The sequence below is a fragment of the Synchiropus splendidus genome, chromosome 14, assembly GCF_027744825.2.
Source record: "Synchiropus splendidus isolate RoL2022-P1 chromosome 14, RoL_Sspl_1.0, whole genome shotgun sequence".
NCBI classification, from domain to species: domain Eukaryota; kingdom Metazoa; phylum Chordata; class Actinopteri; order Syngnathiformes; family Callionymidae; genus Synchiropus; species Synchiropus splendidus.
In genome coordinates, this window is record NC_071347.1 from 16,371,689 (window position 1) to 16,397,678 (window position 25,990).

At 43.5% G+C, this 25,990-nt stretch overlaps 1 protein-coding gene across 2 annotated transcripts; it reads right to left on the bottom strand.

Annotated features, from left to right (window-relative positions):
- Nucleotides 1–137: 137 nt before the first annotated feature.
- On the bottom strand, nucleotides 138–25,546 carry pamr1b (peptidase domain containing associated with muscle regeneration 1b). Of its 2 annotated transcripts, XM_053886701.1 has the most exons (14): nucleotides 25,349–25,546; nucleotides 17,163–17,339; nucleotides 16,557–16,682; nucleotides 15,925–16,039; nucleotides 13,926–14,143; nucleotides 13,420–13,527; nucleotides 8,497–8,667; nucleotides 6,715–6,906; nucleotides 5,953–6,648; nucleotides 5,704–5,880; nucleotides 4,059–4,125; nucleotides 3,760–3,989; nucleotides 2,110–2,462; nucleotides 138–2,044 (listed from the first exon to the last, which is right to left on the bottom strand). In XM_053886701.1, exons 1-14 carry the CDS (start codon nucleotides 25,500–25,502, stop codon nucleotides 1,499–1,501), a joined length of 3,330 nt encoding a protein of 1,109 aa, XP_053742676.1. In that variant the 5' UTR covers nucleotides 25,503–25,546; the 3' UTR covers nucleotides 138–1,498. The 2 variants fall into 2 exon arrangements, with proteins under 2 accessions (XP_053742676.1, XP_053742677.1); XM_053886702.1 differs by lacking the exon at nucleotides 8,497–8,667.
- Between the last annotated feature and the right edge of the window lie 444 nt (nucleotides 25,547–25,990).

The following is a 25,990-nucleotide window of genomic DNA, read 5'->3' on the forward strand; positions in this document are numbered from 1 at the left end:
TTCAGTGCGAAACTATGAATGCATGGAGAACCAGGGTGATTTGAATGCTACGATGCACAATTATTACACCAGGGCGAGCTTTAATGACCATTTCTTTTAATTAAAAACCTACTTTGTTACAATATGTACACCTCTTGACTATGATCAAAAATGCATCAGTACATTTCAAACTATATACATTGAATTATACACAAGTAAAAAAAAGCAAAGGGAAGAACATTGGTTGGAATGACAAGGTTCTCAGGTTGAGGAGCCTGAACCACGGAGGCACGTGATTGTGCATCAGCGCCCTCTTCAGTCGAAGGACAGGAGTGTCCAGTGTTGTTTGCAAAATGCCCACATCTAAACAAGACAGGTACCTTTGAGTCACACATGTCCGTCACTCACTTTTTCGTGATATTTATTGCGTGCGCTTAGTAAAAAAAAGGTAGAGGTTCAACACTTTGGATCACTTTGGAGGTGATCTGGTTTAGTGCGTTTCAATTTGTGATGGGTAGACGAGGTTTCATGACACAGTATTGCAGGGTAGATGATGTTTCATAAAACACCGTCCAAATTTTCTGAGGCCACCAGATGGCACTGTCTGCTGCTCATTTTTGTAGATCATATTTTGGTGTATTGGAGAGTATTTCAGGAACTTTTGGGGGCATTTTTTAATCTCCCCTTTACAAACACTGAAGCGGAAAGGTTGCACTCTAGTGGAAGGAGGTCAACACTCTGTATCTCTTAATTTGGATACTTTGTGATGGGTAGATGAGGTTTCATGACACAGTATTGAGGGGTAGATGAGGTTTCATAACAGTATTGAAGGGTAGATGAGGTTTCATGACACAGTATTGAAGGGTTGATGAGGTTTAATGAAACAGTGTCCTGATTCCCAGGGGCCACCAGATGGCACTGCCTGCTGAAAAATGACTTATTCAATGAAAGCTCACATCATTTCTAAACCAAGGGCGCCATCTAGTGGCTCCGGAAACTGAGGACACTGCTTCATCATCCCAGCAATACTGTTTCATGATACCTCATCTAACCATCACTTCTTTTCAGTGAATATTAAATTGACTTAGACGTGTGGTAAGGGGCCACTTTTTAGTCTGTGGCTTCGATTTGGATCCTCCTGGATCTTGACTTAGACTTGCATTATGTCAGGCATATTCAAATTCATCACGTCTGTTGCTATTGATGAAAAGGTGCGGCCATCTATTACTCCCCATTACGCACTGCAACTGTCAACAGAAACAGATGGTCAAAGGTTTGAATGAAATTTGTTTCTTTGGGTGGTAACAGTTCAGTCAGTCATTCCTGGCTTTACCTTTGAAAAGACTGAGGTTAATAAAATGCCTGTATCCGTCCGTCTGTGGGTTTGACATCGCACGTTACATCTCTGTGCATCTAGAAGCTTTGCAAAATTTGCCATTCAACAGTCACTACCAGATTTAAACCTTGCTGGTGTTTAAACTCCTTCAAGTGATGCGCTCAGTGACGCCCAGCCAGTCTGCTATTTCATGTAACTTTCAATCCAGTCTTTGAATTCAGACGTACGTGTGAAGACCGTGTACAGGTCGGGATCACACTCCCCTTGATCGTAACCGAAGCTTACTAACCCGAGAAGCTTCCATAATCCTTTGCTCTCCCCGCTGGTGGAGCCGAAAGACTGCTTCAGGTTGTTCACCGCTGGGAGGATGAGGATTCCCCCCGTGTCAGAGGGGCAAATGTTGGAGGGCCCGTAGTCGGGCTTCTGGCTGGCACACAGCATGTTTTCTGTCACGCTCACTGGCATGCCGTTCCGAGCATATTGCTGCTCACAGGGGACCACGTCTGCGAGCTGAACAAGTCCAACTCTGGCTTTTTCATCTGCTCCTAGACTGGAGTCGGGCAGTGGGGACCAGCCTGTCACAAGGGCTTGTCCTTCACCGAGGCTGTTGGAGAGGCAGAGCGGAGAGACCTTCTCCCCGATCTTTGCTTTGTCCAGCAACTTGATGACGGCAATGTCCGAGTCCAGGATGTGAGGATCATAGTTTGGATGGACGATAAGAGAGGCCACCTGCAGACCAGAGTTGCATCATATTTAAGATAAAGTACCTGATGCGTAGCATAAAAGCATCTTACCCTGAGATGCTGAAGACCTTTACGCTCACTCTGATCATCCCGGTAATACTTCCCAACCACCACCTTGATTTTGGCGACATCCAGAGGATACACTTTCCCCAGCTCCGTCACACAATGTGCGGCGACCACGACGCTCCTCTGGTTGACCAGTGCTCCGCTGCATACAAGCTGCCAGCCTTGATTTTGTTTGCCCGGTCCGTGTCCTCCGTCCTCCTTCAGGGAACCGGCCTGGCCGTCTGCCTTGGTCACTTTGCTCTTGGCTTCGTCTGTGGAGTGTCGGTAGATGGCTGCCAGCCAAGGCCAGTGGGCCTCCGCAGGCCTCTCCGGGTCAAAGGTGGGATGCTTCCCACATACTGCCAAAAGAAAAGTAGACAGGATGAGAAGACAATGATCAAGGGAGAGGGGGGCAAACAGGAAGAGAGGATGACAACTTCAAAAAGATAAAGACAGTTAGAGCCCAATGGAAGAGTACGAGACAGATCCTGGCTTTTCAGCTCCCTAAAATGAAGCGTAGAGGGTCAAAACCTGTCGATGTGGAAGGCTGAAAATAGGAATAAGGAGATATCTGCCGGCGACGCACATGATCAGAAGAGGAGCTGGTCAATTTTGGACTTATTAAAGAGCCTCAACTGAGAGGGCTAAGGTTACCAAGTCACCTGAGCTCGCCGTAGGGACGGGCTGATGAAGCTTCATGAAACAGTGTCCTCATTTTCAGTGCTCAGTAGATGGAGCTGTTGGTTTGAAAATGATGTGAGGTTTCATTGAAGCGGTTGCCAAATATTGTAGAACAGAGAATGCCATCAAGTGGGCACAGAAAGTGAGGACACTGTTTCATGAAGCCTCAGAAACCTGTCACTAGCTTGGAGGCTTGTTTTACTCAAAACGGAACCAGAGTCTTGAAATTATTTAGATTTATTTTCACCTCTTGAGTGTGTTTTTCATTACAAACGCTTCCATTTCATCTTTTCAAAAACCTGCCATCGGAATACAGTGAAAAAATGAAGAAATAAAAAAGTCAGTTCTCACTCCAGCGTTTGTTTATCGAGTAACAGATGGTTGCAGAGCACTTTTATTAAAGCTGGAAGCAGCTCACAGGCTTCTCCAGGTTATTTACCCGACAAAGCGAAGCTCAGACTGCCTCTTTTTATAAACCGTGAAATGAAAGTAAATGGGTGGAATTTTACCACAGCAAGTGTGAAATCCAAAACACATCCACATGGGGAAACAGAGGCGCGGCTTGATTGTCTTTCGCTGCACTTTACATACTGTTTATGTCATCATCTGTTGCCACCTGATGTACTGGAGTTAAATTTAATTTCATCCCACAAACCGAGCCATTCGATGATCACAAACTGAAAATAAAAAAAGCAGCAATACGTCTGTGAATAGAGGACGTCACTTTGGCTGCACATGAAGAGCAAAATTCAAAAGTAGCTGATATTTTTTTCCATTATTGAAAAAAATAGGGGCAAAAAAAACAAGTTGCAAAGTACTAAATGTGGCTTGTGTCAGGTTATTCAAGCACTACTAACATTTCAACCACATTCTAGATTTAATGCTGCCAAAACTCCCATCCCTTCTACTGTATATCACTTGGTTTTAATGTTCTGCTGGTGAGTGAAGTGAAGAGTTGTGTTCTGCTGCCCTCACCTGGTGAACAAGAGACATGGCGCCCACTCCACTTCCCAGTCTTCAAACATGTCCGACGAGAACTGCCATTGTGGTGGTAGAAAGGAGACGCGCACTCGTACTCTATGTGAGTGTAAAGTTGATGGAAACCCTGAGGCAGTTGGGGCAGGACCGTCGGGGGTTTAGTTGGACCGTCAGCCTGGACATGTCGGCCCAAACTGGACGAGTAGAACTTGTGTACAGGTGTCTTTCTGAGAGCAGAAGAGGAGGTTAGTGGCTCTGTTTGATAATATAGTTGTATTCCATCGCAGGTTCCATACCTGAATGGAGCCTGAGGCGGAAGAACCTTTTGTCGAACCAACTCGGACACTTTAGGTTCACGACACGCTGCGTACCAAACACAGAAGTCAAACACAGACTCACTGAAAATGCAATCCACTCATTCACATCTATTTTGTTCCGTACAGTACTCAGTTATAAAGCTTCCCTTCTGTAAGTTGTCGGTAAAGTTAGGGAAGTGCAGCTGAAGTGCAGCAGCAAGAAGCGTCTTTTTAAATAACATACCTAAATATGTTATTAAAATAAAGGAAATTAAAAAATAATGTTTTATCTTTTTAGAGAATTCTTCATTCAACACGAAACGGTTTCATTATTGGAACATACATTTATTCTTCATTGATGTTCAAGGGACATATTCCAGTAACACTCCTGCCTCCTGTTTGTTACGGTGTGTCCCATCACTCTTCTGTCCGAGTGCAAGTAAAGTAGGAGCTGTTAAAATGGGGCACCTGCAGTGTGTTTTCTTACGTCACGTGTTATGGCCTGTTACGCGCCTTCCATCGTCAACACTCTCTCACGACAACACGCTACTGGTTGTCACCGCTGCATACCTCGGTGCAGGCTTCACAAAATTATCTGCTGCTTGAGTTTAAATACTGTATGATACAGTAAACCCTATGTTTTAGATCATTATCACTGACGGCAATTCCATTGTAATAGTGACTCCTCTTATATTCATCCCGTATTATTTTCATTCATGAGACACTGATGGAAAAGTTTCTCACTGTGAAGCCTGAAAAAGTATAGTCCACTGTTTTTTTTTTTTTTGAGAATGTATGGTCTTATGTTTTTCACATTTTCATGACATGTATTTGTTGCCGGTTCCACCTGACAAAATCACATCTCTCCTGTTTGAAATGTACTGCATTGTCCCATACATTTTTTTCTATTTAACTACCGTAATTTCCAGACTATAAGCTGCTACTTTTTTCTTGCGGTCTAAACACTGTGGCTTATACAACGACGTGGATTTTTACAGACGAGAGAGTGTCATGCTGCCAAAAAACTGAGCCTTGTCGCATCAAATCGATGAATTCACAGGCGTTTTATCTTCCCAAAATGTGCGGTTTCGCCACTTGTCCGCAGCTCCACCAACAGAGCCGATCTCCTGGACGACCGGAGACAAGAAGCAGCAGCTGAGACCGGCTGTGTTGTCGGAACTTGGGCCGTGCGAGCGTAAAACAAACACAACATGCATTTTGAGCTCTTTAATATGAATCAAAGATGTGACGAATTCAGGATTCAAGTTCAGAGCATTGCTGAGTTTGTTTCATGAGTCAGTCTCGATACTAGATCCCCTTTTCAAAACTAGATTTGAAGTGATCCTCATGCATTTTTAAATCAGAACTTAAACCACAACCAGGCTTATAGACTGGTGCGACTTATGGATGAACAAGATCTATTTCACTCCTTAAATTTAGTGGGTGTAACTAATATTCCGCTGCGCTCTATAGTCCCGAATTTACGGTCATGACTTTTGAAACCCTGGATGGTCTGCAGTAGGGGGGGATGAAAATCGGTCAAGATCTGCTGTGGCAACCCCTGGAGGAAAATAATAAGCGCCTGAGCGAGTATGTAAATCGGCTAATATTATGACTGTTGCCAAGAATAAAAACGCAGCAATACCTCTGACGCACAAGGGCTGCGTGCCGCTCCATGTGCCATCTGGCTGGCAGCTGCGCCTGGAATCACCACTGAGCGCGTACGAGTGATTACAGATGAACTGGACCGTCTCTGGCGTGACCCCTGTTAGCGTCTTGTGATAGCCGTGATAAAGTCTGGGGAGAGGCGGGCAGCTCCTTTCTGGTGGAGGAACACAGTTCAAGGTGTGGCTGACTGGAGGAAAGACTGCTGTTTAATGTGGTTGTCTCATACCGTTGTAGCTCTCATTGACTTCCTTCTCCTTCTCCTTCTCCTTCCGCCCCCTCTCTTCATCCAGTTCCATTTGCGTTTTCTTCTCCGTCGCTGCGCTTCCCTCACCTCCCGCTCGATACAGTGTGATGTTTATCGAGGTGAGGTGAATTTTCCGTTCCGTCCCTGGTGGTTTCAACCCCTTTTTTTCTGTCGTCACCCTGTTTGTCTCATCTATGACCGTGTTGTTTTCTAGCACCGGCGAAACCGGCCTCAGTTTGGTGTCATTCGGTCCCACTTCTTCTTTTTCTCTTTTCCCATTCACCTGCTCCTCTTTTCTTTCCTTCTCGCTCTGTCCTTTGTCGAGGGTTGTCTCTGTGATATTTACCTTCCCGCCTTCTAATTTCGTTTTTGGCTCGGTTACTAGGTCATTTTCTGACTTTTCAACTGTATTCAAACTGCCGCCGGACCCTTTGCTATCGACTTTATCTTCCCTGTCCAACCCTTCGTTTATTGTTTTTGTCTCTCCTTCATTCCTCTCCTCTGAAGCAGTTTTCTCTGGAGTTTTGCCAGTATATTTATCTTCATGGGCAACTGTTTTGTTCCATTGCTGTGTGTGGATATCCTTGTCTCTGCTGCTGTGCTCTTCATTCTCTTTGCCTTTGTCTTTGTAAATCTCTGTTTTGCTGTCTTTATCCTCATCAATCAGAGTGTTGTTTACTGTAGATAAAGAAGGAAAAACACATTGTGAGTGCATCTCTTCATCTTTGATGCCGACTCTATTACCTTTTGTACAAACAGGAGGAGTCCCACTCCAAGTGTTGTTGGACAGACAGGTTCTCTGGGAACTTCCGCTGAGTTCATAGGGCTGGTAGCACAAGTACTGGAGAGCAATTAGCACATCATTGGGCCCATAAACCAAAAAATGGTCGCCATGTGTCGGCTTGGGTGGCAGGGAGCAGAATCTTTCCAAGGGTACTGTAGACAGAGGGAAAAGATGTTTGTTTCAAAAGTGGCTGAGTAGCCAAAATATAACACTATTGCTTACTCAAGCGCCCAACAGGTGGAGCTTATGTTATGTTCGTATTGGGAAGTTTGTTCGTAATAAAAAAGCAGTTGAATAAACATATTCAGAAAAAGGCTCTTCTTAGCTTTTGCTGTGAGCGAACACAATTCTTCTATTGATTTGGTGGCATTCTGTGCTTGTCTTGCACTCCAAGAAAGAGCACCAGAGATCCGTTGCATGCTCTCAGGATGTTGATGTAGAAGTACAAAGGTCATTTGCACTGTGGTTTTGTGGAAAGGAAGGGACATCAGAGAAGTGAGGGTTGTGCAGGACATGTATGAGGACGGTGAGACAGTGAGCCGTGGGGATTAAAGGTGAGCCGTTCGGCTGTTTCTTGTTTGCAATTGTTATGGACTGTCAGACAGATGAGGTTAGGAAGGAGCCTCACTGAACCATGATGTTTGCTGATGATACAGCAATCTCAATTGAGAGTAAAGATGAGCTGGAACAAAAGGTAGGTGTCGATACAGGGGTTGGACAAAATAATGGAAACACCTTAAAGCTTTTTTAGCTGAGCTGGAGAGAAGAGGAATGAAAGTGAACGCAAGACAGAATACATAAAGGCAGGTGAGTCGGTGAAGATAAAAACAGATGAGTTCAAGTAGTTGGGATCAGTCATACTGAAAAATGGACTATGGTTAACTGAAGTGAAGAGGAGAGTGCAGGCGGGTTGGAACAGGTGGAAACGACTGCCTGGTGTGACCTATAAAGTGGAAGGAAAACTCTGTTGTGAGTCTATGCTGATGTATGGTTCAGAAACAGTAGCTCGGGCACAAAGACTTGACGCAGATTTAGAAGTGACAGTGTTGAAGGTTTTCATTGGGAGCGACTCGGAAGATTAAAAACAGATTTGGAGTCAATGTCCGGGAGGCCAGACTAGGACGGGCTGGACATGTGGAGTGGAGAGACAAGGGATATATTGGACAAGGACTGTGTGAACTGGAATCACCAGGCAAAAGGAGAGTTGATGGATGTGATACAGGAGGATGTGACTAGGATAGGTGCGACTGAGGAGGATGTACCAGAGTGACTGACTCGCTGTGGAAATGTTGAAAGCAGAAGGCGAAGGTTGAGGTGTGTTTTTGAGTGCTTCCATCTTGTTTGTGATGTTTGTTTTTTATGGTGCTTATTCCCAGATGCTCACGACTAATCCCAAACTTCAGTGGAATCTGGAACGGGAACATACCTAGGAATTCGACATTGCCCTTAAACTGTAGCTCATTTTATTGTTTTCACACCCAACGAAAGCCAGTAGTTTCAACTGCACTGTGCAAGTGTGAGGGGGTTGGCGATGAATATATTGGCCAAAGCCTTTAAAGTCAGAAAAAGTGCAACCATTCCTTCGCTCAGTACCCAGAGTGCAAAGTAACATTTGCTACAAGCTCGTCTCCCTGAGGCAGTCCCCGTGGTATTTTCAAGTCTGTCTGCTTTTTGTTTAATGTTTTGGCCTCCGACTGTATATAGATTTGGTGGAAACTAAACAGATCATTTCTCAGCCTCACCACACTGTGGGGCCGGAGCACTCCAGGTGCCGTCACTCAGACAGATGGCAGAAGAAAACCCCTGCAGCTCGAAGCCTGAGTCACAATGGAAATAGACGCGTGCCCCGGAGTGATGAAACAAGCCTTCTGTGGATCCATGGGTGGGCACCGGAGGCCTGTGGCAGCCCACCACTGAGAGTAGAGAATAAGAAAAATATCAGTGAAAGTTTCCTTCATCTCTGGTGCATGTAACCCCATGAAATAGTGAAGATACAAGGCTAAAAAAGCACCAGCAGCATTCCAGAAGAATGGATTTATTGCACCTTCTGGCCACACAAACTGACCTTTGCTGAGTTCACTGACATTGCAGGTTTGCGGGGCAGACAGAAAGTCAATAAAATGGCAGACTTGCTAGTTCTATTCTCAACTGTTGAGACCGAACTGAAAAGCAGCTCATAAGACAAGTGTTGGGGGTAGTGAAGGGTTTATGAGGCTTCATGAAACAGTGTCCACATTTTTAGAGCCCACAAGATGGTAATGAAACCTTGCATAATTTTTAATCCGAGAGCGCCATCTATTGGGCTCTGAAAATAAGGACATGAAGCCTCATCATCCCATCAGTATTCGGGGTCATGCAAGACCAAGCAACTGTCAGCATTTTTAATGGAAATTGATACAAACATATTTGATAAGATAAGAAACAAAAGGACTGAAAATGAAAACAAAAGGCTGTATGTAGTTCAGAAAGTTATTCTTTAGTTTGTAAGGCGGGTTGTCGGTTGAAATAAGTGAGAAAATAGTAAAAAGTTAAATTAGCGCAATTTGAAGTACAAGTATATACAGTATATACAGTATATATAATGGGAAATTGCTTCTCATGAAACCCATTTTTTGGCTTTTAAGTTTTGACGTTGTGTTTATTGGCGCCAGAAATCGGTGCCACATGCTGCCTAGGTTTGCCCTCCTGCGTCTTTAAATATGTCTTTTACGTAACAATGTCACACCTAAAACCATTAAAATTAGGACAAGAAAGACAGAATAAAAGGGTTCATTTTCCAGTGCTGTGAAAGTAATTTTACGGCGTAGGCCTGTAGTTTCGGGTAATGTGGTTGTGGAATGATGTGGTTCATGAAATAAAGACCAAACACGGGAAGTTGTTGCGTTGATCGAGTCACACTCGGTTATTAGTTGCGACAGATCTGCTTTCTATTTGGGAGACTAAGAATGAGCTCACAAATGTTGCGGTGAAGGACTGGAAGCCACAGCGAAAAAAAAAACCTGACAGCTATCACGTGTTCAGCCTTTCCTTTAATCCCATTTTCCTGATCATATTCCGAGTTTAAAATTCATAGCTTATAATTCAAATAACCCACGTGCAATTTTGGTGCAGGAATTAGTTCCATTCTCTGTAAAATGGGGGAAAATTCCATGCAAATGGCTCTTTACAGTCCAGCTGTTTCCATAACTTACGGCCGTTCTACATCATGTTTAGTGTACTGTGTGCTGACAGCTTTAATTCTCCCAATTTAGGACTCGAATACATCACCATGCCGCGTGCACTTTCCACCCATGAAAGTTGTTTTTCTTTCAGCACATGCCTGATTACGAACTGCATAAACTTTAGTTGGCCCTTGTCACCATCTACTTCACCAGTGACACACTGACTCATTAATTCAGTCCAGTCAAACCACAACCAGTTTGGAAAAGAAATACATTTGACTCAAAATAGAAATAGAATAGAATCCACATTTTATTTATTTACTCCATACCAAAAAAAAAAAGCATGATGCTAATCCTTTTATTTATTTCCAGTCTCATACTTCACCAACTTGCATTGCTACAGCAAGAGAGAGGAAATCAGAGTGCCAGGAAGCATGAGGAGATCATACAAACTCAAAAGATTCAAGTTGGACTTAAACTTTTTTTTTCACGAGTGAATGGCCGATGAGGTTTCATGAAACAGTGTCCTCATTTTCAGAGGCCACTAGATGGCACTCTCTGCTCGATAGTGATATCTCCTGACCATCGGTAAGGGGAGGGTTGTTGATGGAATTGACCTTTGGCTTCAACTCAGGCTTTTGGCTTGGAGGGCGTCTGGGCGTCTGCAAAACATGAAAAAATGGACGCCCGATTCTCGACCGTAGTTTGGCCGCCAGATTACGCTGGTATATGGTATAACTCCACTACATCTCCGTCCTTTGGGCTGATCTACACAGCAACTGAAGACTCTGCACTGACCCCCCTTTTTTTCCACACTCCTCAGTGACCCTCCCAGTTTCACCACATCATCTTAAGCAATGGTACAAACATCACCAGTGCCCTATAGAAGAATACACCTGAGTGCTTTTAAATTTATGGCGATTCAACAATAACATGGTCATTTAACTATCGGAGTCACGAAATACAACCACTTAAGGTTCATATTCAACATTTCCATCTTGCTTCAGGGCAGAAATATGGACGACATTCGGCAGAGAATGTCAGCGTTACTTCGGTCTTCCTGTAGTAAAGTTAACAACCGAGAATTCCCGCTGGGAATTCTGATGAATGCGCTCCGTGTGGAAAGAAACCACTGCTCTTTTTTTACAGGCGTCTATACCAATGGAGGGAACTGCTTTTGCTGTAGACAAGATTTTATTTGCCAAGTCGTTTTATTTTTTTCCTTGACTGATCACTAAGTGGTTTGAAGTGACTTATATCAGGTAAAGAATACTGCAAATGTGGTCTAGGAACTCATAAATCCATGAGCCATGAAGAGCTCACGTGGCTTTTACTTCCCCCAGCGGGAATATAAATGAACACCACTTTAACCTCCGCCAATGTTTTGGATAAAGACTTAACCACGCTGATATGACTCTTTATGTTCGGTCAGTCTTTCCACTGCAACTCACACAAGGATTATTTCATATTGTTCCCCAGCTTTTGATGCATTCCAGGACAGTGATTAACCTTTTTTTTTTATACAAAATATCTACTCAACACTTGATTTTTTTTTTCGATAAAAGAGGATTTTTTCCTTTCTGCCTGTACTCCCGGGGCCAGATCCCTGGAATGACCATAGACGCGGAAGGCATGTTCCTGAACGCGGCCCAAACCACAGGTCACTCCCTCTGACAGTGAATCACTGGTTCTGGATAACAACAAAAATACTTTCCAGAACAAGCTGATTCATTGTGTGACTTCAACAAGGTGTGTTGAATTCCCTGGAATTCATAAGTACTAATACTTAATGGCGCATGAGACAACATGAGCACACAAGCATCCGCGAGCCAAGAGCAACTCAGATATAAGTTGAGAGCTGAAGTTGCTGTGTGGGGACCCTCATCACCTCATTTAAAATCAGGCCTGCCACACGAGGTCTTCCCCCCCACCTCCAGATTCTCTGCTCTCCGCAGAATGTCACTTCCGAGTTCTTTTAAACAAATCCATCAAAGTGAAATCCTGAGTAATCCGCACATTCTTCACGGTGTGAAAGGTAAATGAATGGCTAAGATTTGAAACAACTTGTAATTCTGCAATTTGTTGCATCTCTTATTCCAACGCGGTTCCCCAGTTCTCACCCTAACACTACTTGGTCTTGAGCGCCCTCTACTATGAAGTGCCCTCCGACGATGGAGTGAAGTGACGCCACCTAAGAATTGGGACAACACTTCATGACGTCATGTGTAAACCCAACGTGTCACTGGCTGCGGTGTTGTGTTTTGTGTTAGAGATGTTTTGGAAAAGCCAGTTTTTGCAACCCTTTGCATCGGCGCTGATAATCTGACTTGGTTCGGTGAACCAGAGAAGAAATGGGCGGAGCCGAATCCGGCTTTGCCGCTATGTTGCGTTGATAGATCTGCTAGAGGTATGGCGATGTTAACGTTAGCCTGGATGCTAGCCGACTGTTGTTTGTTAAGAAGAAATAAAAACATGCTGTTGTACATACATGTCGTATTGTCCATGTTGTCGGACACGGTCGACCATTTGAGTCGCTAACATGTGACACGAAGAGAAGGTAAAAAAAAGGGAAGAGTAGTCCTTGTTACTAAAATGTCAATGTAACATTGTTTTTAAATAAAGTACTTTGGTACCCTGGAAATCAATCCACACATCATATTCCCACTTTGTTTCAAGTCAGTTCCGGAGCCCCCTCGGTTTGAAGAGATCATTTCAAGTGGTGAACGGCGAGTGCCCTTGTTCTTAGGAGTATTGGGACACACTGCACTTGCACGTGAACGTGCAAAATCAAGTGTTTCGGTCAAAAATTAGGGTTAGAGAAAATTTGGTTTAAAAAAAATTAGAGTGAGAAATGGGAGAAACAACTTCAGCTGGAAGATAACTACAAGTTCCGACCAACCGGTTGTAAGTCAGATTGGACGTAAGTCGAATGCCATTCAAAATAGCCAACGCGAGGGTTATGCAGTAGGTACTACTGTAGTGGTAGATGGCTGTGTGAGAGTGAGGTGCTGGGATACTGTGCTGCCATACACGTTGCCGGGCTGCTACGTGCTGCGGAGCCAAACATTGAATTAAAAAAATGGTCGTAAATATGGGTGGACTTAGGTCGAGCAGGTCGTAAGTCGGATCTTCCTTGTAGTGATGTGCCCTCTGTGTCAAGACTTCGGTGCGAGTCGTAATTTAATGAGGCCTGTGCCAAGGTATGCACCGATGACATAGCTGTTGGAATTTGAAAACTCACAACTTTCCCAGTTTGAAGAGGCAATGAAACACAATGTAGGTGACTTCGTAGTTAGTTTGGAACCATCCTCCCCTCAGAGTTCATGTCCATACTGAAGCAGGACGCGACTCAGCTCCTAGCTGTTTTCATGTCACATTAAACACTTGGGTTTGAATGGTAAACACAATCTCAAAATCATAAATCCATGTGCTGCTTGTGTAAATTCATGAACTAATTTAATGTCGCTGAATTACTCCACATCCTCTATAGAATCCGGCACTCACCATTCTCACATCTCTTCCCAGTATATCCAGCCAAGCAGGCACAGTGGTAGGTAAATGAGCTGTCAAGGATGCAAGTCCCGTCATGCAGGCAAGGAGAGGAGCTGCAGGCTGTCGATAAACACAAGAGGGTGCTTTAAAAATGGCACTCAGTTAGTGAAGGAAATATTTGGTCGGCTCTCACACAGCTGCAGCGAGACATTCAGAATCATTATCGGCACAGTGCCAGCGTCATTTGTGTGTCGCTCGGCACAGAACTGTGTCTTGTGTACTTTTGTGGATTTAGCAAACAGGCGCGTGTTTGTTAGCTGGGATTTTAAGGAGAGGGAGGCATTTTTGGTTTCAAAGGGCTGTTAACGCTTGAAAAACACACTTGGGTTTCTGTCATGTGCTTCTGTTTATGCTCTCAGGTCTGCGTTTCCTCTGTGTGTGTGTCACTAAAGCAAGCACGCCTTTGTTTATTGAAAATGTTTCTCATTGCCTCAGCTTAATATACTGAGCTAACAAACCTGAGTTCTCCTGGAAAGTGGCAAAGAAACCGTCAAAATTCTTGTACCCGTCCGACACAAAGAGAACGTGCAGACTGTTGCCAGAGCTCCGGATCGGGGCGGGCCTGCTGTTCCCACAGAATCGACCAATTACACGAGACCGTAGGCTGTCGCCGTCCCGGACCTCGATGTAGTCATAATGGCAAGACTGCTGCGACTCCAGACTGATCATCCTAAACCTGTCGGCATAAATCGAAGCGATTGTCAGAGAGCGGACACGCAGGAGAATGCAGGGAGCGATAATGGTGTTTGCCTGAGCACCTGTGTTTCCTGGCAGCATTACACCAGCTGGCATCATCCTTGTGAAACTTGAAAACACTCAGCCAGAAAGTAAATAATGAGCATTCATAATGGCTTCTGGACACTTCAACAGCTGCACAGGGCGCCTTGTTTTTGCACTGCACAGATGATGATATGTTGAAACTCCATTTTAACAACTGAGCTGAAGCGTTTAGCTGTGTACTGCTACTCTGCTGCACACAGTCCAACAGCTATAAGTGTAATGGAGAGAGTGACGGACACAAGTGAATCACCAGACTGAAAAATATATATATATTGAACAAAAAAAATGAAAGATTCTGTGGTTGCCAGATTTTCGCCATGACCCACATCTTGCAGAGCCATTGGGAAATTTGACTCAAGGTTGCCAGCTATGTATTACCTTCGCAGATGGACACTGAATAAAGTGAGAGGAATGATGATGTCACCATGATCTATTTAAGTATCTCCAGAGTAGATCAAGGCACAGACTAGTCAGGTGACAGGCTGCAAGATTTTGGCTACTGCTTTGAAACAAAAATACGTTTTGGAGTTGTTTCCTTTATGGAACAGCACTGTATCTGCAGACAAAACTGGTTTAAGTGAACAGTTATGAGTCGCAAAATTGGCCAGAACTGAGCAGAGTTTATATCAATACTGGGTGCTTTCATGCGTGTAGTCATGAAGCAATGGTGCCATCCATCTTCAATGCTCAGCACTGTTGATTTTAATGTGTCAGTGACACAGTGTCCTGTTTTTCAGAGGCCACCAGGTGGCACTGTCTGCTGTAAAACTGGACTAACTTATTCAATTAAACTTTACATCTTTTCTAAATCAAGAGCGCCATCTAGTGGCTTCTACACTGTTTCACCAACCCTGTCATAGATACCTCAGCTACCCATCATTGGTTTCAATAGTCTTTGAGCAGAAAGATGACACTGCTTCATGAATCCTAGTCCAGAGAGATTCAACTGTTGCGCTGCAATATGGGGCTTGCCATTAATAATACAGATCATAAAATGTTGCCTGCATACCTTGAGTTTATCATTCATGGTTTTAGAGATGAAGATGATGTGGATAACTTGAGAGAGACTCAGACTAGAGCATCTGATTACTTAACTGGAAAGTTGCTACTTTATTTCCAAACCAGTCGAAAGAGAAAAAGAAGGATTATTTTATTGAGCAAAAGTATTTGGAGAACGTGTGAACAAACAGGACCTTCAAAGCGTTACTCTCAAAGTTTTTTTATATGATTTTCCTCTCCATATTTTGGCATCAATTTTCAAAACTGTGGAATATTGCACTCTTCCACCACCTCAAAGGTCATGAAAGCTGTTGATGTTTTAATTTTATATTTAAATCTGTGCTAAATGTTATTTGAAGCTGGTCATTTGGTTTTACCAGCTATTTTGTGTCCTTCAGAATACATAATAAATTCAACAAAGTGTTTCCCCTACCATCGCTGCACTCACCATACCAATCTTTAGTTCAGCTTTTACCAAGCTCCAGTAAATAAAAATGAGATTTTATTGACTTGTAAAATAAAAAAAAGTTGGGATAATGATTTAATTCTTAGATTTATTTGGTATCTATCAGCCGAGCAGTGGTTTAAACAGCCCTCTGGCTCTTGATAAACAAGAAGGGACCTCAATAAAGGACTTTGCAAAGTGTCCGATGCTTGTGTTGCGTGGTCATGTCTCACCTGAGCTCTACTGTGAAGGGACGGTCCACTTCTATGGTCCACTCACAACGTGCATTATTTGGGTAACTCTCCAGCACCAAGTGGCCTTGTCGTTCACGGATAACTCCCCCACACTCTTTCAGAGGAAAGAAAACAGCGGAAAAAAAGCCATTAGGGAAAAAGCCGGTCCAGTTGTTTCAATTTCCGCGGCTGTTAATTTAGACCTTAAACATCGTCTTGATGGTTTTCTCTCGAGATCCTTTGGTAACCATTCAAGCAGTTTGCGATGCCAACGTGTCTCTTAAAAGTCTTTTGCTAAACAACATAAAGGAGCTTATAGGCCCACACGGCAGGGAGAAGGGGCAACAACAGCGTTTCTTTCCAGCGTTCTGTGAGTAATTAAACATATGCTGTCTCTTCTTTGTGGCGGGCTTGTTACGTAATGAGCGAGCCATGGCGTCCAAATGTTACGTATTAAATTGCTTTATGAGATTCCTCATTCTTACTGTCATTTATGGAAAACCTCCCGGGCAAACGCTCTTGGTCCGCGCTGGCATCGCCGTCCCAGATGGCGGAACGGGCTCATGGTATGCATTTCACGCGCCACGCTTTCCTATATACATTTGCGTGATTTGGGGAATTAGAAGACTTACTCATGCAATCACCGCCAGACCAGCCCGGGCGACACTCGGAACAGTACTGGCCTCGGATGAAAAAGTCATCCCTGGGACCCCAAGTTCCGTTATTGCAGCGCTTACAGTTCTCAAATATGCTGCAACCTAGGAGCAAGAATGGCAGTCATTGTATTTGTACACAGATCTGCAAAAGCCGTTCAGCCAAAGTTTTCCAACAACACGGTACGTTTCTCAGTTTCCTGAGAAAATACGAAAAGAAGTCAACGTTTCCTGGCTGCATGGGTTTTCACTTAAGAGGCTGCTCGCTTCACAGAAGGGGGTGAAGAGCAACATGCACAATGGGATGAAAAACAACTCAATGAAGGAAGCTTTAGGGTCGTGGTACAGTTTATTTATGTACAACGTGAGATGCACATATTGGTTTAATGCTAAACATCTGGGTTTCCTCCCCTTAAAGGAAAATGTGAGATCATTAAAGCAAGGAAAATGCAGCATTCTGCACTGAAACACTGCAACACACATGTACATTGTGTCTGTTTTTCACCTAAAAGTAATTGTATATTTGCTTTTTGCATGAAGTAGTGGATGCCTGGACGTGTCAAAGCTCTCGGACACATGACTCACCTGGATGGATGATACAGGGGTCACACTCATTAATGGCGTTGCGACAGCACGGTACAGCGTAGCCCACCGGAGTTCCCTGCAGGGGGCACTTGCATCGGATAACGTCATACTCACAACACCCTCTGCACATTATGTTCCACTCTGGACCAGGACAGTGGTTGTATAAATACCTGTAATCTGAAAAAATACAAGAACAGCTTTTTAAAAAATCCATAGAAGAGACATTGTTTAAAAGACACTATCAGTCATCTCCAAGTTTTTGTGACTGAAAGATGGAAAGTGAATTGATGGACATGAAGTTGAATCATAATAACAAGACTGATAGTTTATTTCCTGCTCACGAGTACTTGATCTACGCACTTCGTTACATGTTAACTCAGCTTAGTCGGCCGTATACGGCACGTACTGGGACTGAGTAAAGATTTGAGCTCTCTCACAAACTGGGATTGAGTTTGACTCAATATGTGAGTGAGTTTTAAACCTACAGCATCATATAGTGGCCAACAGCCCAAATGAATGTGAGCTAAAATGTTAGATACCATGAGCATTAAATATGTTTGCTGTACATTTAGAGGTTTGTTTTAATTTAAATGAATCTTTATCAAATAATTTCAGAACATTTTGACTGATATTTTATATGGAATACCGTAATTTCTGGACTACAACCCGCTACCGTTTTCTCACAGTCTGAACCCTGTAGCTTATACAACGCTAACATATGGATTTTTACAGGCTGAAGAGCCTCATGCTGCCAAAATATTGAGCCTCATCACATCAAACCAATGGAATCAGAGGCATTTTATTTACTTTAAAGCGCTTTAAAATGCACTGTTTTCGCATGCGTGTCCGCAGCTCCGCCGATCCCTTGGAGGACTGGAGTTGAGAAGCAGCAGCTGAGACCAGCTGTGGTTTCTGAACTTTTGACACACGAAAAAGTGATAACAAGTACATTTGAAGTCTGTTTCATGAGTCAGTCTCGATGCTGGACCCTGTTTTCAAAACTGGCTTAGAAGTGATCCTCATGCGTTTTTAAGCCGGGTGCACCACTGACTTTCCTACGGCAGGGTGCGCCTAGTATTCCTGTGCGTTCTACAGTCCTTCATTCATATATTTCAGTTGGGCTACTCAACAGGTGTACCTCACCAAGACAAAATGGTAATCTAAAAAGATACAAGAGGTTGTGCGACGCATAAGGAATAAGGCAACATTTTAAGAATAATCTCAATGAGAGGTCACTTTTTTGTCAGTGCACCAGATGTAGTATATCTTCAGATATCGGTGTCTCCAGATGGGTCAGTCTGTTCTTACGGCGTCAAATAATGGTGAGTGATTTGCCTCATTTCATTTCTTTTTAGCACGATTCAAAAATGAAGAACTTGTATGACTGCAATCCACTTCACCACTCTCTCTTTGGAACAACATGTCAGCCGCACGATGTTTGAACAAGTCACAACAGATCAGCATCTTTGACGGACGATATAAAGTATTGAACTGGAAATCTTAATGAGTGCATGTGAAGCGTTTCTACTCCATTACTGCGGCACTTCATTGCTTTTAAGTGAGTGCAGGGCCGTCGGGACTGAGCTATTGTGATTATGTAACAATGGAGTCGAGACAGTTGAAATGCTCTTGTGGGCAGATGCGAATGGAGCAGCACTCTAAAGTTGGCACGCCGTTCACGCAGCATTTAGCCTAAACCCTCGTTCAACCCAGCAGTCCAAATGACTCACGATTACACTCGCACACAAGCGCCAGTGGAATTCGTCCGGCTCGGTTCCATTCTTGTTTACTCTGAATTCACTTTTGATAGTAACTTTTGAATGTAAGCTAAACCAGACTGACTTATCAACCACTTGTCCAGGAATGGGTCATGTTCCTACTGTTGTCAAAATGTAACTGTGGATCAGAAAAGACTTCCTATGGGATACTTTCGCTTTTGTCAGTCAGGTTCTGATATCAATTATATACAATAAACTCAGTGATATGAGGAAAACAGCAACACAAAAAAATTAAAAGTGCATGGGAAGAGGACCTAAATATCTCCGTCCCTGAAGACAGCTGGGAGTCTATCCTCGGTCTGAACAAAACTTGATTCTGTGCCCGACATTGCCTAATACAGTTCAAGGTCGTACACCGTGCCCACATGCCGAAATCTAAACTCGCAAGGTTTTATGAAGAGGTAAAGGATAAAGGAGAGGAGGCCGACCTTGTCCACATGTTTTGGACGTGCCCCACAAATCCATCTTCCATACACCGTCCACAATTATCAATGTAAACATTGACCCTGATCCTTTGCTGGCTCTGTTTGGCAACTCAGACGAAGTTGCAAGATTTACTACCAACAAAAGACGAATGCTTTCATTTTCTTTGCTTCCGGCCAGTGGCGCTATATTACTGAGATGGAGAGATGCTGCGCCGTCCACACATGCTCAATGGTTGAGAGATGTCATGTCATGTCTAAGCCTCAAAAAGATGCGCTATTCTGTGAGCAGGTCTCCAGAGAAATTCCAAATTCTTTGGAGACCTTTTATCTTGTATTTTGAGAACCTCAAGACACTATAATCTGTACCTTTCAACGTCATTATTTGTCCAATCTGTATTGAACATCACGTTACGCTATGTTTATACTTTTATAACGGTGTGAACCCGACATCCAGCTTTGTTGTGTCCTTAAACTATTTGTGCTGTGTGATGTCTAAAGATGGGAAACTAAACTCTGACGTAGGTAAAGGGAGGGAAGGGATATAGTTTTGATGTTTGTTTATTTTTGTTGTTGCTTTTTATTATTTTTTTTGTTACAATTTACTTATATATATATATGTTTTTTTTTTATTTACTTGAATGTATGTATGTTTTCTAAAATCACTAAAAATACTTTTTTGTCCTGCTGCAGGCAGCTGTCCCACTTACAGCCTGGATAACCGAACTATTCACTCAGACCGAGCACTCACTTTGGCGGCCTACAGCGGTGATCTTTTGGTCAATACCTTGTCAATGAACGACGCGTTTAGATACAATCGGAAATTGTGAGCCAAGCTTTCTCTTAGTCTTCCTCTACATGAGAGGTGACAAGATACCTGAGCTCCTTCACTGAGGGCACAGAACCTGTCGAGGCAACCCAGACTCTGGCTGAGGACCATGGTCTCCAACATAAAGAGGTGTAACCTTCAGAGGTTCCAAAAAGAGTTTTGGTCTGAGCTTGACGGAGCAAAGAGGATCATGGGGTATGCTGACTGTTTAAAAGTTCTGCCCGTAGACATTACTAACATGACCGGTGACAGCCCTCAAAATGTATGACTCACTCACCAAGAATCATTAATCCTGTTTGATGCTTCTGTTTGACTCATCTGCATTTTTCTTTTCTGAAGTTTGTGTTTGAGAGATATTATACAAACAGCTCTCTGCCTCATTGACTGCAGGGATGTCAAGAAAGATTCCCAAAGACGTAACAGCCTTGGCACCGGTTGTTTGGACTTGAACTATATTTGTCTTTGAGAAATATGTGGCGTCAGACTGTTTTTACTGCCTTGCATCACTGACAGAAACTGCGGAGCTCAGCACTCTTACGGAATGTTGTTTGAAAACTCAGTCGCACAAACCACTTTGTCTACTGCTTTGTAAACTCCTGACCTCACGGTATTGTTGCTCAACTTGGTTTGTCTTGTATTTCTTTTGTCTGCATTTCGGCAAGTGCTTTTTGGGAGGGGATTTTCAACCGCATAAGAAAAGACATTTTTGTGGCCCAGTGAATGTATCAAAATATAAGTGAGAAAAGGATTTTAGCCACGAACAGTCCAGATCACTTTCAAATTCCCAACTAGTTCCCAATTTTGAGGATGTAATCATTCACCAAAGAAACTTCAGCACGTTGACTTAATATGGGTTTTTGAGGGGAAACTACCGACAACATGGTTGGTGAGAAGTTCGATTTTAAATACTTTCTATGGGTGTTTTCTCAACGTGTTTCTGGCGGTGTTAAGATGTTTTTGATGGTTTGCATGGCTCAAAACAGGTGTCAAATTCCCTGTGGGGTAGATTTCGAACTTCCCATTCTGAGGAGAGTTTTTCCACAGGACTCCGCCTTTGCGGTAAAATGAGGACCTCAGCCATCCAGGAATCATCAAAGTAGAACCAGTTGGCCAAGGGATCGTGTTAGAATACTTTGTCCTGGACGTCAGGATGCATTCTCCAGGGCATGTCCTGGTGGTATGAGACCTCAGGACTGTGGAGAGGCATTTTCTCTCGGTTGGTCTGGGAACCCTTCGGTATAAATCTGGGCGCCTCTGCTGTGGGTGCTGCCCCACTTCAGATAGCATGGATAAATGGATGGATGGATTTCCCTCCATGAAAAGTTTTCTTTTCCAAAAGTCCCACGGTGGTCAATCCAACTTACTTTCTTTTCTTCTCATAAGTATGATGATCTCACACCCCATTAACTTTCTTTCACCTCAGCGTTTTCTCACTGCCTTTAGGACTCCAACAACCTTTTATTGACCCTGGAAACTCCAACTTTCTGGGCGCCCATTCAATATCCAATCACCCCTCCAATTCTCAATTCAAAGACAATTCTCTTCTCACGACTCTCCCACCACAATTGTAAAAAAAAAAAAAAAAAAAAAAAAAATCAGCTTGAGCTTCATCTGCAACTCCTTGTTTATAAAAACCATAGAATAAAAAGGTTTTCCAAGTGTCTTTTGTGTTCAGTATATGGGTGTTCAATAACAAAAAAAAACATCCACTTGAAATTGAAAGTTAGACTCGACAGTCAGTAAGATTTGCCACAACAATACTTTCCCCACTGGGACAATTAAAGTTCTGTTTCTTATGTAACTCTCAAATTAAAGTATTCCGACTCTCAGCCGCTACCGTCAGCTACTTCTAGGAGACGCGACGTGGGCCAGATGTTGGCTGACTCATGTTCTCCTCTGACGGAACAGATGGCTGTTCTTCACTAAGGACATTGACCCATGAGACTGAGCTGAGCAGATAATAAACATGAAAAAAAAAGACTTGCTAGTATTATTACAAGAACTATTGAGATTCGAAAAACACTTGTGGTGGTCTTTTGGATTCCTCCGAGGAATTGCGGACTGCTGGCACCTCTCTCTCCCTAATTCGTGTTTACAGCTCCTCCACACTCAATATGATTTTCACAAGCATGTTTCGTGCTCACGTTTTTCACCGTAAAATGGCGAGCGGATTGTAAAAGGACATGTGTGAAGCTTCCAGGTCAACACCTGCAGCGCGCTGTCGACTGGGCAGCAAGCTGGCTTTTTACAGCGGCGTGTTGCTGCAGAAACAGGTGTGGCACCGCTCGATGATCTGATCGACAAGTTAGTGGGCGAGTCAAACACATATTTGAGTCATTTGCGGGCATCACACTGTGTTTAGAGGCGTGGTAGGAAAATATGTGCATTCCACCCATTTTACTGTTCTTCTATTAGTTTGGTGGAAAACAAGGAATTCCTCTCAACTGGACCATGAATGGACTGAATTATGGAGGCACCGAAAGTGCATAAATCCGACTTCTTTTTAGAAAGTATTTGCCAACTTTATTTTCTTTTTTTGCGAAGTGGAAGTACGAATCTAGACTCTAGAAAGTGATGTGTTCAGCAATTTAAATAGAAGAAGAAGAAGCTTTTTTTAACAGTTGTATTTCCATCTCTTCCTTCTGAGACGAACTTTAATATTTAGGCAATATTGTTCTCGCTGACATCTACATTAATATGAACTGTTCTCATTTTTCATATTTAATCTTCACTTTTATCCGCATATAACTTCCCAATAATTTTATATCTACCTGACTTTTTACCTAGCAATTTTTACGTTGTCGCTTGTATTTAGATCTGTCTGTTTTTACATGTCGGTTTGTACTTTTCTTTTGTCACGGAAATTTACTACGACATGGCACACAAGCTCGCAAATAGATTATGAACACAGCAATTCATACATCGACACCAACGTCTTGGTGTTCACAGGCACTTGACAGTACGCATCTTGACCCAAGATTGAAGAAAGCTGTTTTTTCTTTGGTCAGCAAATGAATAGCCCCGCTGTCTTCTTTAGCTCTCCCAGTGCCAGATTCTCATGCCACACGGTGGTTGTACCCATCATTAGTTCCGTAGCTGTGGGTCCAGTGCCCACCTTTGATCTGGCTCCAGACGCTGACATCACCCCTAACAAGAGCAGGGAAGTGGAAACTGGTGCACATTCACTTGCTTTACTCTGCCGATCCTGTAGGTCCCTTCATCTTACTGCACAAGCTCATTTTCTGGTGCTCTCGAATTTTTTAAACAATTTCTTAATGTGGTAACTTAAGATATTTTCCATCAGGGCCAGGTGAACAAAACCACTTAACTCTTGGAGGCAGAAAATTAAACATCTGGCAAAGATAAGCAGCTGCAATCCGTGTATCGTAATCCCTCAATTATCCACAGGGCTCACGTTTTAGGCACTTTAGAGTTCAAGAACCATGGTTTTGCCTTAAAGTGTTTCTACTGGATAAAACTGCCCCAGATGAACTGCCTACATGAAACGTTCAGCATATTGTTGTATTTAAAATGTACAAGAGACCACAACACTACAAGCTATTGATGGGATTATGAGGCTTCACGAAACAGTGTCCTCATTTTCAGAGCCCACTAGACGGCACTCTACTCCAAAATTTGGGGATTTTTAACAACCACTTCAATGAAACACATTCTTTTTCAACCAACAGCGTCGTCCACTGAGCACTGAAAATCAGCACACTGTTTCATGAAGCCTCATCAACCCATCACTACTAAAAGTGGAAGAACTGAGACCGTGACACACAATAAAAGCTGGGGCGTAGACACCATGCTCATACCATGTGACGATCAGTGGCATTAGCTTTGCCGTTTTCCTGAGATATTGAGTCTTCATGAAGGCTATAGTTACATGGAACATTATTATTATTAGTAGTAGTAGTTGTAGTAGCGGTGGTTGCAGTAGTAGTCGTATGCTACTTTGAATGGAGTGAATGACAAATTCTAGAAAAGCTTTCTTAAATACTGATGGAAACAGTAACGTTTCTAGTCTGAACTATATATATATATATATATATATATATATATATATATATATATATATATATGGATGATAAATCATCTTTTCTAACGGCAGAGGACGTTCAAGTCGGCCCGTGTATCTCTGGGTCCACGACAGCTGTCTGGTATTCGGGGGTCAGGCTGATTTTGTTATCGCAGAACACGGGAGACTCCCACTGGACCTCTGTGGTCATTCTGACTCTCAATCTCGAGCAACTCCACGAACCACCATGAGGATTTATTACAAAATAAACTGGACCAGAAAACCACAAGCGACTCGTCCACTGCTGGAGCTGGTTTCTCCATCTGCATGTAGGTGATACAGTAGTCGGACACGAGCAGCTCCTCAACTTGAGTTGAACTCATCCGTCTGGCTGCTTTCACCAATTCTGCAGCTCTATTTTCCTACTTTGATTCCAGAGTCAGTGATGTCAGTCTCACGTAAGACATGCAGTAACAGATATAAACATGGAAAAGGCCACTGACTCAAACAGCCCCAGTAAGTCATCTGTCATCAACTGATTATATAAGATTAGGACCGAAGACGCTGTGAGTGACTCAGCTGACAACAACAAGTTTAAAGGGAAGTCAGCTAATCGCCACAACTTAACAGCTGAGGTTGAACTGGTGTTTAGTCTCGTTCCTTGGAGGTATTTATCGCTGCATCTTGGCAACTGGGGATTCCACGTCAGAGGGCTAGCTGACAGATAGAGGGAACACAAGAGGCTGCCACATGACTCATGCCTTCCTGCATCGGCCCAAGTGGTCGCTGGGGGTAAACAAGCACTAAACTCAGCTTGTACACGTGAGCAATACTTCACAGAACACATTCAGAGAGGAAGCAATGAAATAAGGGAAGATGATATCAAGGTTTTACTGCAGGAGGCTGTGGATGACTAAACCACAACAGCTTTGTTTTCTATCTCTGAAAGCTGTTTTTTGCATCAGTGTCCCTGTGAGTCTATTTAACAAGTTCAGCTGACTTTCTTTTTTTTTTTTTTTTTTTTCATCCGGCAGAGTGCTGATGCCGGCATTTTTAGAACAAAGAGTACGGACAAAGCTTGAGAGTTTTTGGCTGAGAGAAACACTGGTGACGTGAAGGTGACTTGGTTGTCTTACCGTAGGGCCAGCATGTCCCCTGGGGCACGGAGATGAAGATGAAGAAGGAAATGAAAAGGAGCCAGCCCTGCGTCCCTCTGATAAAGGTGCCGGTCCCCGGGATCGCGGGGGTGCCCCCTTGGGTTTGCCCCAGCTGCAGTCCCGCCGACAGCATGCTTCAGTCTGGAACTCTGTTTACGTTCTGAGCCCAGCTGACATCACCTTCTCTCCCTCCTTGACTGCCTCCCACCCCCTTCCTCTTTCTTTCCCTCTCTCATTCTTCCTCTCTCGCCCTGTTCTCTTTAGCTTCAGGTTACACCTCAGCCTCGCGAAAAGGGTTCCACTTGTAGCGGTCCCCCCCCCCGCTCACCCTGAATGAAAGCAGGCTCCGGCAATTTATGCTTAACTCATTATGTCGGTCGCACGCACGCACGCAGACGTGCGCAGGAGAATGAGCGTAAAAAAACAAAAACGCTGTCTCTGCACTGGAAAACGATGGAGCGTTGGAATTCATGTCTGCTCGACCACTTATGACTGAATTCACGTCACTCTTCTTCAGGTCGGCAACTTTATAATCTGACGCCAGCTGTAGCAGGTTAAACTGCATCAACTATCCAACACAGGCAGGTATCTATTCTAACTCACGCTTGACCATTACAGTGG

Excerpts from the sequence above, each read along its gene's own strand:
- pamr1b (XM_053886701.1), bottom strand. The coding sequence starts at position 25,502 with ATGCTGTCGGCGGGACTGCAGCTGGGGCAAACCCAAGGGGGCACCCCC. Across the intron at positions 16,683-17,162 it reads CCCCTGTATCATCCATCCAG|GTTGCAGCATATTTGAGAAC; the intron begins GTGAGTCATGTG and ends TCTTGCTCCTAG. Across the intron at positions 14,144-15,924 it reads CCCTTCACAGTAGAGCTCAG|GTTTAGGATGATCAGTCTGG; the intron begins GTGAGACATGAC and ends TTATGCCGACAG.